This window comes from Acomys minous, assembly GCF_964271855.1.
Source record: "Acomys minous genome assembly, chromosome: 12".
In the NCBI taxonomy this organism is placed as follows: domain Eukaryota; kingdom Metazoa; phylum Chordata; class Mammalia; order Rodentia; family Muridae; genus Acomys; species Acomys minous.
In genome coordinates this window covers 61530370-61547043 of record NC_140493.1, presented here as the reverse complement: position 1 = coordinate 61547043, position 16674 = coordinate 61530370, and the positions used below count along the sequence as shown (strand labels likewise).

The window sequence follows — 16674 nt, the reverse complement described above, 5'->3', positions numbered from 1 at the left end:
GTGCTAAAAAGAATTTTTCTTGTAAAATCACCCATTTCTTAGAATGAAGACAGTTTTAGATCTTTATAAATCAGATAGCTTTTAGTCCTGAGTTATTTATTTTATCTACACTGAGTCTGTAGCTTGATGGAGCCTCTAAAAGTGCCCAAGAGTAACTCATAGAAGATGCCAGAAACTGGGCTGGAGAGATGGCTCAGAGGTTAAAAGCACTGACTGCTCTCCCAGAGGTCCTGAGTTCAATTCCCAGCCACCACATGGTGGCTCACAACCATCTATAATGTTATTTTTGTTTGTTTATTTTGTTTTTTGTTTTTTGAGACAGGGTTTCTCTGTGTAGCCTTGGCTGTCCTAGACTCACTTTGTAGACCAGGCTGGCCTTGAACTCACAGCAATCACCTGCCTCTGCCTCCCAAGTGCTGGGATTAAAGGCGTGCGCTACCACGCCCGGCTTCATCTATAGTGTTATAATGTGATCTGATGCCCTCTTCTGGCCTGCAGATGTACATGCAGGCAGAGTGCTATATACATAATAATAAATAAATGAAATGTAAGAAAACAGATGCCAGAAGCAGCCACAGTTGGAAGAGGCACCTAGAGGTTGCATCCTTTTCCTGGTAGGTGTAACCAGGCTTGAAAATTCATTATTGATGTTTGTAAAATATGTTCCTAAGAATTTACAAAATTCACTGGTACCCTGAGAGCTGCATTACATATCAGAATAAAATCCTTGCCAGTGCCTCTAGTCACTGGGCACTTTGTTTCCATTGTGAAGGAGGCATTCCCCATTGAGTCCGACTGCCAAAAGCATCAGTTAGTGTTGACAGCAGGGTCTTAACGTGTACTTTAGGCTGGCTCAAACACACAACCCTTCAGCCTCACATGCTAACATACATAACGTCTTCCCACATGTAATGAGTACTTTGTCTCAGTGAAAACTTGGACACACCAAGCTTTTCACTATTATACTTTGAGGCAAGCATGTTCTTGTTATCAAGTAAGTCTGGTGACATATTTTAACCTTTCTTGATTAAATGTCAAAGGCCAATGTACCACTGAGGAAAAAAAGGACATTTGTACAAAACGCTCGAAAGATTTTGAATAACACACAATAATCAAAACTGCACAGTTCAGATTTCTAGACAAATAAAGCCTGTGCGGCAGCATATGAGCATGTGTCTGTTCTCTCATAGTGCAGACTGCTTAGGAAATATCGAGTCCTCATGAATGAAGGACACCCCAAATAAACAGTCCATGCATTTGCTTGTGGTAAAGGGTAGAAAAGTAGAGGCTCCTTCACAGCGGCCTCCAATTATTTGGAGGAGACCTGCTTCAGGCAGAGCAGGGGATGGAAAGGGCACGAAGTTCTGAGCGTCTGGTAGAGCTGACTGCACTGACTGGGAGTGGAGTGTTTCACCGGAGCAGGAAGGCTGCTCAGAGGGTAGAGGCCTGCAGACCTGAGCAGGAGGAAAGAGCCTACGCCCTTGAGTTGTACACACACACAATTAATTAATTTAAAAAGATCTGGATCTAACCCTTTGAGAGCAGGGAGCTACTTATCTTCAGCTTAGCACTGTGAGGACAATGACAAACATCACTGAAGAGTCGATACAGGCCTTGCTTTGGGGAGCGCATTAGTGCATGAACGCAGTGGCTTCCTTGAAGCAGTTATTTATCTTCAACCACAATTTGCATTGAGTTTTGTTTTTGTTTTTTGTTTTTGTTTTTGTTTTTTTTTTTTTTTTTGAGACAGGATTTCTCTGTGCAGCCTTGGCTGTCCTGGACTTGCTTTGTAGACCAGGCTGGCCTTGAACTCACAGCGATCCACCTGCCTCTGCCTCCTGAGTGCTGGGACTACACGGGATTCTTTGACACCAAAAGCACAAGCAAACTAAATAAACAAAGCCTTCATCAACACTAAGAAAATATAGCACCAATAACAAAATAGGTGAAGGTATTTGCAAGCCTCACAAATCTCAAGGAAGTTATATGTAGAATATGGAAAGAAACCTTATATCTCATAATAAAAAGGTAGGCAAAGGATCTGAACAGACTTTTCTCCAGTGAACATATAAACTTGACAGATTAAACACTTGTGGGGAGGCGCAAAGCTCAATGTAGTAATTAACACTTGAAAATTCAAACTAGTACCTCCAGAGAGCTGCCACTCTCTACCCACTAGGTTGGCCACATCCATAAACACGGGAGACAGATGTGGACAAGGAGGTGAAGACACTGGGTCCACCAATAAATAAATGAAAACTGACAGCTCCTCGAAAGATTAAACAGTTACCATGCAACACAGCCGTTCCATTTCTAAATATGTAAGGAAGAAAAGTGAAAACATGTTGATTCAAAGGCATGTGGATATTTAGATCATCATTATTCGTGATAGGAGGCAACACATGTCTACAAACTAGGGAATGGTTAAATAAATATAACAATCCACATAATAGAATATTTCTATAAAAAATGAATCATGCCGGACAGTGGTGGCTCACGTCTTTAATCCAGCATTCAGGGAGGCAGAGGTAGGAGGATCTCTGAGTTTGAAGACAGCCTGATCTACAGTGTGAGTTCCAAGACAGCCACAGCTACACGGAGAAACCTGTAGAAAGGAAAGAAAAGAAAAGAAGCCATGATCACATGGTACAGCATGGATGATCTTGCCAGTGCTGTACACAAGAAGTGAGCTGTGACTCCATTTAATAAGTTGTCTCAAGCAAATTGTAGAAACAAAAGCCAGCAATAGGGCAGGTGAAGTGACTGCTAATGGATACAAATGTTTAAAAAGTAATAATGCCTAGCATAACTCTGACAAAACAAAAAACATCTGTATGCTTTAAATAGATTAATATTATATGTGAATTATATCGAAGCATATCTTTAAATTACATGAAAATTGGCAAGTGTTGACAAATATCTGAAGAAAAGCAAACTCCTGTGCATTACCTGGTGGGCATGTAAATGAGTACAGCCGGTATAAAATAATTATATGGAAGTTCTTCAGTGATCTAAGGTAGGACTTTTGTATCCAAAGGAACCCAAGTCAGAACATTGAAAAGACAGCTACCATTCTGTGCTCAATAACATCATTCACTCTAGGTAAGATATGAAATCAATATAAGTATCAACCAGTAAATAAATTGATATACAAAACATATGTATGTGTGTACATGTATGTGTCTATATATGTAAATATATACATATGTATATACACACATACATACACACACACATATATATTCTTATGCCCAGTTGATTACTGTTCAGCCTTAAACAAGAACTCTTGTTTTTTGTGACACATAAATGAATCTAAAAAGACATTTACTATCTGAAATAAATTAGACACAGAAAAGCCAGAACAGCATGTTATAACTTATATGTTACATCTACAAATGAGGAACTTGTAAATGTAAAAGTAACATAATGGTTCCTGGAGGCTGAATTTTGGAAAAAGAAATTGCAGGTTGTTGATTAAAAGGTAGAAAGGTTGGAAGTGGGGTAGATTTTGAAATCTGTTTCACAGAAGGGTAACTACATTTAGTAATAATGTATATTACAAAGTAAGCAAGAGACTTAATTTCAGATGTCTAACCACAAAAGAATTGTACATGAGCAAGTACTTGACATATTAATGAGTACAATTTTCTTAGCCCATGTTTTATATATGTACACACACACACACACACACACACACACACACACACACACCTAACTGTGATTTGTCAGTCAAAAATAATTAGTCATAAAAAGATACATGCCTTCAATCTCAATACACAAAAAGCAGAGTAGGAGGCTGGCCTGGTTCACATAGCAAACTCCAGGTCAGGTAGGCCTACATAGATAATAGTGGGCACTGTCTCCTCCTCCTCATCCTCCATCCTCATCCTCATCATCACAGCAGCTAATTAGTGAGACCCTGTCTCAATAACAATAGTAACACGACCAGTAATATTAATAGATACATTAAGGGTGGCTGATCTATGGCACTGACTTTGTTGTTAGCTCACACGTTCGCACAAGCATGACACAGTTGCTTTGCAGCTGTCTTGCTTTTGTCTTTTATATGTCAGTCGTCCCTTGCTGTCAGTGTCTCAGCCACTGATCACTACCCCATCACCCCACAGGGTTTTCTTTGACAAAAAGGACGCACATTGAGGTGGGAATTATTTAAATTTTTCTGGAATCGATGCATTCTATACTAACTTCCTGCTCTAATAAACCAAGATTCCCATGCACTGAGCTGGGGATTTGAACTTGGCTTTTTATTTCATTTCAATTCCACCTAATCAAACAGAAGCCACAAACAAAGCCTGTTTTCCCCACATAGCTGCACATGGTGTGACGTGGTGGAAATAATGGAGCCATTCATTCACTTATCCAGCCGTGGTGTAGTGCTTTTACTCCAAGCAGGAGAAACCAAGCACCCCGTCGCAGTACCTTGCAGTAAAAGCTCCTTGGCTGCCTCCAGTTCTCTTACTTAAACCCTTTGCTTTGCTCATCTACTCATCTCCTATTCTTTTTTTTTTTAATTTGTTGTTTCAATTACTTATTTAAAATAAAAAAGTAGTAGAGCACTTACATCCAGCACTGTGTTTGTAGTAGCAAATAAGGATGCTTACTACCTACAATTATTGATTTTTCATTCTAATAGAGAGACATACATTCACAACAAAAAGTATAAAGCTTTTTTAATAGAGGCAGAAAATATAAAAGAAAGTACAATTTTGGGAAACAGACATTATAGGTTGTGGTTATGAATGAATTATAGAGTAAATATAGATATTCAGATCTTAATTGTCTACTAAATCTATTATTTTGATCAAATTAACATTTTAGGACCTTTTTTTTTTCATCTTAAGATATGAGAAGTAGTATACAGTTTATAGAGTTGATATATATGATGAAATACAAAAGAGGCAGCCTAGTAAATATTGCTTGTGTGTTGATACTGTTGCTTCAGAGACTGTCGGGGAATCAATTGGGTTATTGTCATTGCCATATTAATCACCATCATTAGCCCATCTACAGGACCCTATCTTGTGTACACCATAAGACGCACTTTCCCACCCAAAAGCAGGGGGTATATTAGGGTGCGCCTTATGGTCAGATAGCTGTTTTTACTGTTTTTTGTGTTTTACTGCTTTAAAACCTGGGTGTGTCTTATGGTCAGGTGTGTCTTATAGTCCGAAAAATGTTTGTGCACGGAGCTTACGTAAATATATGCTGCATATTCCTAAACCCAGAAGCCTGTGATCTAATTAGGAGAGAAAGCATCAGAATTAGAAGAAAATTGTAATAGAAGATACTGTATGCTACATGCCAGCTCGTGATCGAGATCTTATGTCCTACAGGATGGTAGGAAAGAGACTGTCTGCTGGGAGGCAGGTGAGGGTGGGCTTCACAGAGGACAGGGACTTTTTAGAGGGAGAGGAATCCGGGCTGGGTGAACAAGATAAATGATCACATGGGAGCAGGTAGGTGACCATTAGTCCCAGAATGGGGACTCTCAATAGAAGAGGTGAGCGTGATGGATTAATATGGAAGTCTCTTGAGCTGATGAGATGGCCCAGAGGATAAAGGTGCTTGCAGCCTGGTGCTGTTAAAGCCCTGCAACTCATATGGTAAAAGGAAAGAGTAATTCCTACAAGCTATCTTCTGGACTGTACATGTGTGCGTACACTCACACACACGAGGGTGAGGGGTTTAGAAGAGGAAGTGTCAGATAGTGGGTAGCTTTTCTGCCATAACCATCCTCGGTCACTGTGCGCTGCTCTCTTTGGATGATTACCACTTTTTCTCCAGTATTGTCTTGTGGCTAGTTGCTTAGAAAGTTTTTGTAGTAGTTTTTGCAGAACACTGTTCCCCCCAAACAATCGTGCACATGAAAGTTGCAGAGTGCTACTCATCACTGCACCTCGGCTTCTCTTACATGAACCTCTGCTATGATGTGTGCCCTGGGCCATGCTGAATGGCATGCCCAAAGGCTCTGTTGTGAGCCTGAGTGGAGCAAATAAAGAGGTAACATTTTAAACATGTCACCTAGAGTCTCAGTGCTTGCTGTCTTCCCAACTTTGTCTTCCATTGTTCTCAGTCATCTAGCCTTTGAGCACAGCAACGTTTGCTTTTCTAGATACTTAGGCTTGCTCTAAAATACCATTTTTAATTGCTTCCTGTTGCCTCATCTTAGGTGTCCTTCCCATGGTCTCAGCAGTTTGAATCCTACCTTCTCCAGTTATTGGTCCAGATGTGTGCAGAAAGCATCTTGAGCACATAGCTGTCTCTAGCACAGAAGGCAGGTGCTAACTTCCCCTGACCCTTAGAACTCCCCTCTGAGTACTTGGCAAATGACTTGGTCCACTAGTTCCCTTCATGATTCATTTATTAAATATTTATTTGGTATTTGGTTAAGTAACTATATTCTGCCATGTGGTGATAACCTGCTACTACTTAAAATTAACTGAAATGCTTAACTTATTCTGCATATTGGAAAAAATTAGTTTTAAAACATGCTAAGTTTTTGCTTCATTTCCATGAATTGTGTAATTCCTTTAAAGAATTGTGTTGCTTCATATGCTAGTCAAATAAGAATTTGTAAACATTTTATCAGTAGACATTTATTCCAGTTCAGCTACAGCTTTGTTAAGTTCATAGCTGTACAGGAGAAGCCTGCTGGAATGCTTAATAGCCAGTCTCCTACATTGCTGCAGAAGCTAAACACATAGTTTTGTTTGGCTCTTACAGAGAGTGCATAGGCTCAGTAAACTTTCATCTGCTTCAGGATTAGGGCTGATTCCATCTTAAAGCAAATTTATGAGAGTGGCTGATGTGATACAGTTGTTTCTAGTAAAATCAGACTAGCTCTGAGGAGCCAATCTTACTCAGTCCCTGAGTGAAATTCTATGAGAAACAGACTCCAGCTCAGACACCATTGTAAAGCCTGATAAAATGAGCACTTGCAGCTGACTCAGTCCTGCTGCAGATCTTTAAGCAGCCATGGGACAAAATGGTTTCCATATTGCCATCAGTGGAAAGAGCTTTAGATTTTATCAGCCAAAAGAATAGATAGCGTGTGCACACAGTAGCCACTTTTAAAGAATTAACATCATGGTCCTTTCTGGGCCAGGCTGTTCTTGATGCAAGCCCATCTGGGTTAAGGTGCCCAGAATGGTTTGTTTTCTTAACATCTGAGCTTATTAATAAATAAAAACAAGTCAAACTTAGAACTCGGGATATAATATAAAGAATTATATCTGCTTACAGTTACCAACTTTTCTGATTCGCTATACATGTAAGAGGCATAGAACTGACCCTGAGTTCAGACCCTGTAATGCAAAATCTTTCTGAGCACTAATTTGCTTTCATGAACTCAGGAATCCCCAAAAAGAAGTTAGGCTATGATAGCTTATGTGTAGAGGGAAACTAGCATAAACGGTAGCTGGTGAGTGTCCTGCGCCCTGCGCCCTGTGCCCTGCGCCCTGCGCCCTGTGAGTGGGTTGCCAAAGAGCCTTCTCCCTCTCCCTCCCTCCCTCCCCCCCCCCTCTCTCTCTCTCCCTCTCTCTCTCTCTCCATTTCTGGTCTATCATTTTGAAACAACAATAATAATGATCTCAGTATTATAGTCAATTAACAGTAGGCCTGGCCCCCTTTTCTAATTTACAACTTAGATTAGACCACACATTGCAATAAAACTCAACCTAAGCTACCTCTATATTGCAGTTAGTACAACAGTGTCGTGAAATGTGATAATTTGAATTGATACTTAGCAGGCAGGAGTGACCAATAATACCACTTCTAAGAACCGGGAACATTGTTTCTTGAAAGGGTAAAATGAGACTGTAGTCATTGAGTATCGCTTGTGCTGCTTTTGGGAATAATTGCCTCAGTGTTGACAAAACCTTTTTGTCATTGACTCTGACAGTTACATTGTGTGGGATATTGTATAACTTTAGGCTTGGAGGAAATAAAGCATTAAAAACCTTTTTTTATTGTACTCTATAATATTCAAGTTAACACCTTGATTCTTTGTGAAGTTACAACTTTGTTGTATGTAAAACAGTCTCATGTAGCCCATAGGCTGGCCAAGAACTTGTAAAAGACCGAAGACGACCTTGAACTGTGAATCCTCTTGCTGTGGAGCCTCTGAATCCTTCCAAGCACTGTGATTACCGTGCTTGGCGTGCACCACCACCACAAGATTAAGTTTACTTCAAATAAAAAATACTATTGACTGTCTCACTGAGTGGAGCTTTTCCCTCCACAGTCCCTCTATTCTGTGCTTGTTATATAACATACTAAGATAAGTGCTACTTAACATTTCACTGAGCGGAAAGGGTAAGTCACCCATGTTTCCTGACCTGTGATACTGAAAATTTGAAGTATACAAATATATTCTTGCTGGATGTAGTGGCTCATGCCTATAATCCATGCACTCAGGGAGACAGAGGCAAGCAGATCTCTGTGAGTTCGAGGCCAGCCTAGTCTGCAAAGCAAGTCTAGGACAGCCAAGGCTATACCAAAACCCTGTCTTGTAAAACAAAACAAACAAAACAATACTCCTGTTTCTTGATAAAATTAATACAAGTTGCTATTTACATAAAGCTGTGGACAGTATTAAAGTCCAGTAACAACCTCTTCCAGCCCCAGCGTGCCATAGCGTTTCATAAAGATTTAGATAATGAAACACAAGATTTCTTTTCAATTATAAGTACTCTCGCTTGTAATTTCACGATGCTGTAGCTACTCCCCCTTCTTTTAACTGTATTTGATTTGGTAAAGCAGACATGATGTTTACTTGTTTGAAAGCACTGCTAAGTTTTAGTCAAGGCAGTAAAATTAGGATGCATGTCACAGTGATACACAGATGTGATTGGAACTTTGATTCTGTGGTTTTACACTTGACTTTTTATAATTTATAAGATGTGGAAAATGAACTCATAATTGGAAAAAGCTATTTTGATCAAGGTCAAAGTCTGACTGTTGGCTGCTGTAGGCTGTGTCAGTGTTAATGTCCCATACCTACAGTCACCACAAGGGAGAAGCAGAGACAAGCACACCTGCACCTGCTCGCTGTGCCATCCTGCTCTGCTTGCCGCGCAGTGACCATTAGACACAGAGATGTAAGGCAGTTATGTGAGGTATTACACACATACGTGTTGAAATGGCCGCTAAATTCCCCATCCTTGCCAATACTCGAGTTTGCTTTCTACACATTTCTTCTTGCAACATATTTGAACAAATATTTATAGCATTTATGTTAATCAAGCTGGTGTGTATGTGTGTGTGTGTGTGTGTGCCGTGCCTTGTTTGGGTTTGTGGCTTTTCTGTGAAGCAGTCTTATCTTCCATCCTGGCCTCAAACTCATGATGCTCCTATCCCCACCTCCTAGAGGTCAAGCAGGAGTGCATTAGTGTACCACCACACCTGGCTAGGGCTGGTTTTCAATGTGATTATAAAACTGCAGGTATTACCTAGCAATAAGCTGTACCCCAGTTTACCTTTTCCTATTCCACAATACCATGGAAAAGCATCTAATTAAAATAAGAAATTAGTGTGCTTCATTGTTTAATGTTGTTCCCTTACCAAATGTGATCTTAGTGGCTTCTCTGGCACCATGAATCTCAGCAGACTCCACGCTAAACTAGTAAACTTAGAGCTCTGTACATTAAGAGAAGAATTAGCTCCAGCCTCTCCCTTCTACCCCAGCTCTCCGCGCCACCTCCATGGTATTACGTATAGCTGTGAATGGATGGGGAAATGCGCTGAAGTTGTCTAAGAAGTCAGCCATCAGCATGGCGTGTTTTCCTGCTATTGAAAACCTTCTTCTATTGAACCCACTGATAGTGAAACTGCAGCTCTCCCGGGATTTAAGTACCATCTGGTTGTGCTCATGGCTTTAAAGCTGTTATCTCCACATAAAATTTCAGAGTCCTATACTTTTTTCTTCACCAAACTATCCATTTTTAGGCCACAAATATTTTTCCATCTCTTTCAGATTTTATCTAAAAGTATATTTTAACAGTATTTTTAAAAGTTCTTAAACAATAACAATTTATCTTGATGGATGGCATGCTGTTTTTTCATTTTATTTTAATTATCCATTGTGGAACCAAATTCCCTTTTGTTTTAGTCTTTGGAATATTGTTTAATTATTGTTATCATGCCAGATATCTTAAAGGTTATTTTACCAATACAGTTTCATTTAACATAACCCATATGGAATCAATAGTCTAGTTTCCTAAAGTGAGTGCTTGGAAAATCTTACATTCATATGTTAAGAGTACACATCCTTTCCTCATTAGTTGGAAAGTACAGGGATTTTGGCACAGGTTCTGTGTGGAAGCATTGTGCAGCTTTTATATGGATTTTGTTTTTAGCCTTTGATGACACTGTTTAGAATAGGAAGTATCTAATAAGTAAAGCATTTTGTCTCAAGTGCTGCCAGTGTGTTTAATATATGCCTGGAGGTCTGAAACATTATCTTCTTCACTACAGTAATATGCATTTAATTCTCTGAAAGCAGAAGGTCGAACTTTTAAAAGGGACGCAAAGTACATTTTCAAACAGAATAATTCAAAACATATGGAACAGGGGACCAGAGTTATGTACAGTTGGTTTTTATGGTTTAATCATGATCATGTTAATGCACACCAGTAGCTAATTAAAGAAAACTTTTATTGTCCATTTTAAATAAGTTAGGTAAAGAAAGAGTAGAGAGCTGATGGAGCAGGCTTGCCCAGAGATGTAGCACACTGCACTCACCCAAAGCACACAGGGGCTACTATTTTTGAAAATTTATTAGTCACCTTGAACAATAACAAAGCAAAAGTTGCCTTTAGAGTGATTACATTGTGAACTTTTTGTTTTCCTCAGAGGAATGGTAAATTTTGTGATGCCCATGTTTAGGGCCCAACACATATAATGAATCATAAAATGGTCTCAACCGTGGGCCATATCCTCAACAGGACAGATAAATCCACAGTGAGGTGGAGACAGCCTAGTGGGTTTTCAAGCGTGTCTTACATCCACCTTTTGGTGATGCTAAAATAATTCGGAAGCTTAGAAAAATAGAGGAAATCTGAACTTTTAACTAGAGTTCCCATTTTAAGGATTAGTTTCCTAATACTGAGATAGTCTTACCTCCTTTTTTTCCCCCGATGAGAGCCAATATTTTATCTCTGGGTCACTGACTCAAATTTTATTCTGGCCAGTAGTGAGTAGAATTAGCTACCATGCGACTTGTGCTTGGCAACCCATTTGACCTGAGCACATGGCTGCCACTTTGCCCCTACAGTTGTTTACATTTCTAGAGGTCAGGTCTAGAAATGTGCCGTGTGCTGAATCGTGGTGTGTAAGTCTACACACAGCCTGGACACTAACTTTCCTCACCTTTCCCTGGAATGCGGTGCTTTGTGTTTCCGTGTTAATACCTATGGGAACACTTACTGTACTTGTTGTAGGGGAGCCGAGATTTTAAACATAAGTCGGAAGCAAATTCTGCATGCATGAAAATTCCAGTTTCAGATATTAAATTGTGGCTGACTTTCCTGATTGAGAAAACAAAAATAGCTTATAAAGCGAGAGCTCTTAGTTGGGATTTGCATTGGAACCCAACCCTACAGATTCACTTAAACTATGTAAAATATAGTTTAACGTGCTGCAAAATATCATCAGCAATCCTGAATTACTTAAGTACTTAATTATATCACTAGTTGACAATGTATTTGGAGTTATATTTGAAAATTTTGACAGAATGACACAAAAAAAATTAAATTAGGCTGTTATCTTGAGAGCAAGTGACTATTTTTACTTAGCTCCTGAGTTGAGTCAATTTAGTCATGTGTTCCAAGATACTAACAAGGTATTTCCCTTTACTCATAATCTGCCAGCTTTCTCCTCATGATCCTATTGCGCCTCAGTTTGTAGCAATACTCTATCGTCAAACGATGACTGCATTTAGGAATGATGGTGTATCTAATGTGCTAACAATATGTAACAAACTGTAGGAGGAAGAACATAGTGTGAGAAATTCAACAGTGTGGAAAGGAAAAAGCTGAGCAGTACCCAGAAGGATTGCAGACATGTAGTAAGGAGGGGCGTTGTTTTAACTTACCCTGTATAAAGGGCTTCATTCCTGTATCCAGTACGTCACCTCACTCACCTGTCAACGTGACCTCCTCCAGTGGAAGGCAGTCCATCCAGAGACTCAGAGGGTTGCTTGCAGTGTGCTCAGCTCAGCATGGAGGGTGCGCGCTCCAGCGGCATCATGAGTGAGTCTGTGAAAGGCATTACAGAGCTCAGTATTTGGAAGTCTCCATACACATGGGTGTGCATCTTGACAGTCATTAATTCTGTCTGCTAGGTGACTTGTTTCCAATTACTAGTATGTGAAGAACAACTATCAGCACACATGTATGGATCCTCTTCAGTGTGCTGAGCACATAGTCCTGCTTGGACAGCGAGAGTTCCTTTCATCTAGGCGTTCTGCACCTGGTAAAGGCTACAAACCATTAGAGCTGCCTACTGTGGGGGATTCTCTGTGTGACAGGCACTGACACTTAATGAGGCAGACTGCATTTTCATATCCTCCTGCATATCCTTACAGAGGTTTACAGTTGTCCAAAGCCCTGTGATTAGAGTGTTGGACTTGGTCTCAGGCGTCACTGTAACTTATCTGTAGGGATACTCTGAGAAGTATGTGTAGCACTAAGCACTCTCGTAGCTGCATGAGTATATACCAGGCTACATGCTATAGCGTTTGGGGGCCGTAATTAACCAGACATAAGAGAAAATGGTGTAACAAGAAAGGTAATAAATGCAAAATGTAGAAGGCCGTGCTTACAAAAGTGTATTGTTTTCCATAAACCTTTTGTTAGCAGGAGTACAGGGAAGAAATAAGGGTTCAGGGAAGACTAAATAAGGATACAGAAAAGCCCACTTCCCCGTGGTGCGGAGGCCTGGTGGCACTCAGAGAAGGAATAAGCAGGCTTCCAAGATGAGACTTGATAGCCTGTGATTATATAGAGGGGGAGGAGGTCCCCCTCAGTCACAGAGCTAGGGGAGGGGAATAGGGTGAAAGCGGGAGGGAGGGAGGAACGGGTGGATACAAGTGAGGGGAAAACAATTTAGATGTGATCTGAATAAATTAATTAAATGAAAAAAAAAAGGATACAGGGAAGAAATTAGGGGTTCTCTCCCTGGAAAGCCTCCATGCGTCCTCCCGGTCATCTGCCAGACAAGCCCTCGGAGTCACGGTTGTGCGGCAGCCTGGCCGAAGAGGAACTGGTGACGTAGAGCTCGATCCATTTCTCTACTTAGTTGCATCCCAGCCTTCCTTGCTTCTGAGTTGTCACCACAGGGAACAGTGAAAATAGTGGCATAGCAACTTAATCAAGTGTTGTGTACTGTGAGGCATAATTGTGTGCCCTGTGCTATACTTACGTGTCTGGAAGTCCAGCAGGCTTCTTGACACTCGTGTCACAAATCTGAGAACTCCATTGTTGTGTGACATTAGCATAGCCTGGACATCCCAATGGAACAGCAGTTTTCCAGCCTCATAATTTTGTGGGAGCTCTGGTGTCCACCATCTAATCACATTGTTCTGACAGTATCTGATATTAATACCACAGAATGTTTGAGTGTGGTATAATTTATGCTGTGCTAGAATTGTGTGAAGAAGTACTGAGATCACCAAGAAGGAAAAGGGTTGATAGACGGCTCTGTCTAGCTCTGCAAGGCCTCCTGGCCAGGCACGAGCACAGTCTGCGCAGACTGACTTCAGAGCGCACGGCACCCGCTGACTGGGGATACGTTGCTCCATCTCAAATAGGTACTGTTTTTTTTGCTTCTCAGTTCTGTAGAATCAAGATAAATATTGCTGGAAACCCTGTCATAAGTGTTTTCTCGTTCTCTGATTATGAAGTTATTAGCATTGCACAATGAGTCTTTGGCAGTCACCTTACAGTAATTTGTAACATCGGCCAAAATATTTTTAACCAATCAAATTAGAGTATAGTAACTTATAGATAGCATTTAGGAGTTACACTGAGCTTTAGAAATATTTCTCCATTCCCAGTTGTCCTGGATCTAGTGTGGTTCTTTTGGAAAGGTGTTTAGAAATACCCAGTAACGTCATAGGTCTTCCTACCATTTTCCTTGTAATTTAACTTCTTAGAGTGTGTCTTTTTTTTTTTATCATTTCTCATAGATGCTCCTTGACAAGAATTAAAAGCCAAAATTTCTAATTATGTAGAAATCATTAAAAAATTAATCCTAACACTTAAAGAAATGCTATGCAGCATTTTCTGGGTTCTTTTAAAATAGTACTTATAAGGCTAAGATGGGAGGAGAAGAGAGACAGAGACAGAGTTCACAGAAAGTGTGGGCTGCAAAACTAGACCCTGCCACAGAAACAGTCAGCCCACAAAGAGAGTACCTTGTCTAGAAATGGGTTTCAAATTTCTTTCTTTAATATTCTTATAGCCACAAAAGGGTCTGAGTAGTGGGAAGAAAAAAAAAGGTGAAAGTGAAAGTGTTAAATAATACTGTTGATGATACTAGCTAATGCAATGGGAATCGAGAAGGTTTGTTTTTTCTTATTTTTATGGATTTCCCATGTTTATGTGGATTAGTCAGTATCACTTCAAAGAAAATCAGATGAAGTCCTCAGTGCCCTCTAGATGGTTAGGGATCCCAGAAGAAGCCACTGCCACTAACTTGTCCTTTCTTCTCCACAGGGAGTCATTAGTGGGAAGTGTTAAGAAAGTCTACCCTTAGGGGCTTTCATTACCGAATCATTGTCTTAATTATAACATTTATCCTCCTTCCAAGTCCTCCTGTAGAAAAAGAACATTTAACATCTTTTTAAATGTCTTATATATTTTTTATTTTGATAATCTTTGCCCTCAAAGTCTTTTTTAACTGTCCCAAATCCTATAAATTAGCTTTATAATAAGGATGAAAAACACAGTAATCCGTGCCCATGTGGAATCTGTTCACAATGGTAGCCCAATTGGTCACTCTAATCCTTTATTGCATTATTTGGGGGATTTACTGTAAGACTACTAAAATAATTATTTGGAGGGACATTTTAATGGCTAGTTTATTGTGCTAATATAAATTGAGAATTACTGACACTCAGAAGTACATTTTAATGAAGGAAATGGGCATTTCATTTGTTCTCAAGAATTTCTTGGCATGGTGTCAGGCGTGGTGGCCCAGATCTGTAATCTTAGCTCTTGGGAGTCTAACATATAAGCGTTGCTGTGAGTTTCAGGCCATTCTGGACAGCATAGAGAGTTTCAGGCCAGCCTAGGCCAAAGAGCAAGACCCTTTCTTTAAAAAAAACAAAAAAAAATGCCCTTGGATTATGAAGTGATTTTTTTTCCTAAGAAATGGGCATCCACTCAGTTTTTGTAATTATTATGGCCTTAAGTGATACTAGATTCATTTTAAGTTCCTTAAACAGCATGTTTATATAACATCGTTCATGAAATGACACTTGACACATAGCTACTTTGACATATTTGCCTGTGTTTTTTACAGATCTCTAAACAAGAACAGAAGAAAATGGATACATTTGATGGCGGTGTAGCTGAAACCTCTTCCCGTTACAGTGGTGCTCAGGACAGTGGAATTGGCAGTGACAGCGTGAAAATCCGCATTGTGCAAATAGAGCAGTACAGTGGTGCCAGTCAGCACCGCATCGCCCGCCCCTCACACCAGTCATCAATTGTGAAAAATCTGAATTTCATTCCCTTCGACATATTTATTACTGCAAGTAGGATCTCACTAATGACATATTCATCCGTGGCGTTACCTAAATTCAAATTACCAGAGCAGAGGGAAGATGGAAAAGCCGGCAAGAATTCCTTAGATGTCCCAGAAGTTGATTCAGATGTAGCTAAGCCTAGCCAGGTATGCATTTCCATGGTGACTGCAGAAAATCTCTTAAGCAGTAGCACTCCTTTTTCTTCAGGGAAGAAACTAGGGGTTCTCTCCCTGGAAAGCCTCCATGCGTCCACCCGGTCATCTGCCAGACAAGCCCTCGGAGTCACGGTTGTGCGGCAGCCTGGCCGAAGAGGAACCGGTGATGTAGAGCTCGATCCATTTCTCTACTTAGTTGTATCCCAGCCTTCCTTGCTTCTGAGTTGTCACCACAGGAAACAGAGAATGGAAATATCCATCTTTGATGCTATGCTTAAAGGCGCAGCCTCTGACTACAAATGTACAGGTAAGAGCCTTGAAATGTGCTTGATGTAGTTATCACTACTGTGTTGTAAGATTTGTCAAATGAAAAACAGCTGACAGACCAGGCATACCTCGTCGTCTCTACAGAATATGGAAAATACATGTCTGTAGACAAATTGAGTTTAAGAAAATATTGGGAAAATGTATCAGCATTTATCATTGTATTCTCACTCGTGCCTCTGAACATTTCATCTTTTTCCTTGGTAGTTGTAGGAAATGGATTTTTGGAGGAGGCTGTAGAGGGACTTGAAATTCCTAGTGTTTGGGAATCATAGCTATTAGTGGTAGTAGACATAGGTAGATCATCCACATTAGTACAGTTGTTAAAAAAGAATAAGAAGCTTATTGTGGCCTTCATCTAATCATCTCATTAAAATGTATATGCAGTCAAGGTTATCAAAGTAGAATACTTTAAGGGCATTTATA

At 40.1% G+C, this 16674-nt stretch overlaps 1 protein-coding gene across 2 annotated transcripts in view; it reads left to right on the top strand.

Annotated features, from left to right (window-relative positions):
- The window catches only part of VPS13B (vacuolar protein sorting 13 homolog B), a 517649-nt gene that overhangs the window by 324774 nt on the left and 176201 nt on the right, over positions 1-16674 (top strand). For both annotated transcript variants that reach the window (XM_084803053.1, XM_084803052.1), the window contains exon 34: positions 15544-16231. In XM_084803053.1, coding sequence (XP_084659179.1) covers positions 15544-16231 — 688 coding nt within the window. The remainder of the gene's footprint in view (positions 1-15543; positions 16232-16674) is intronic.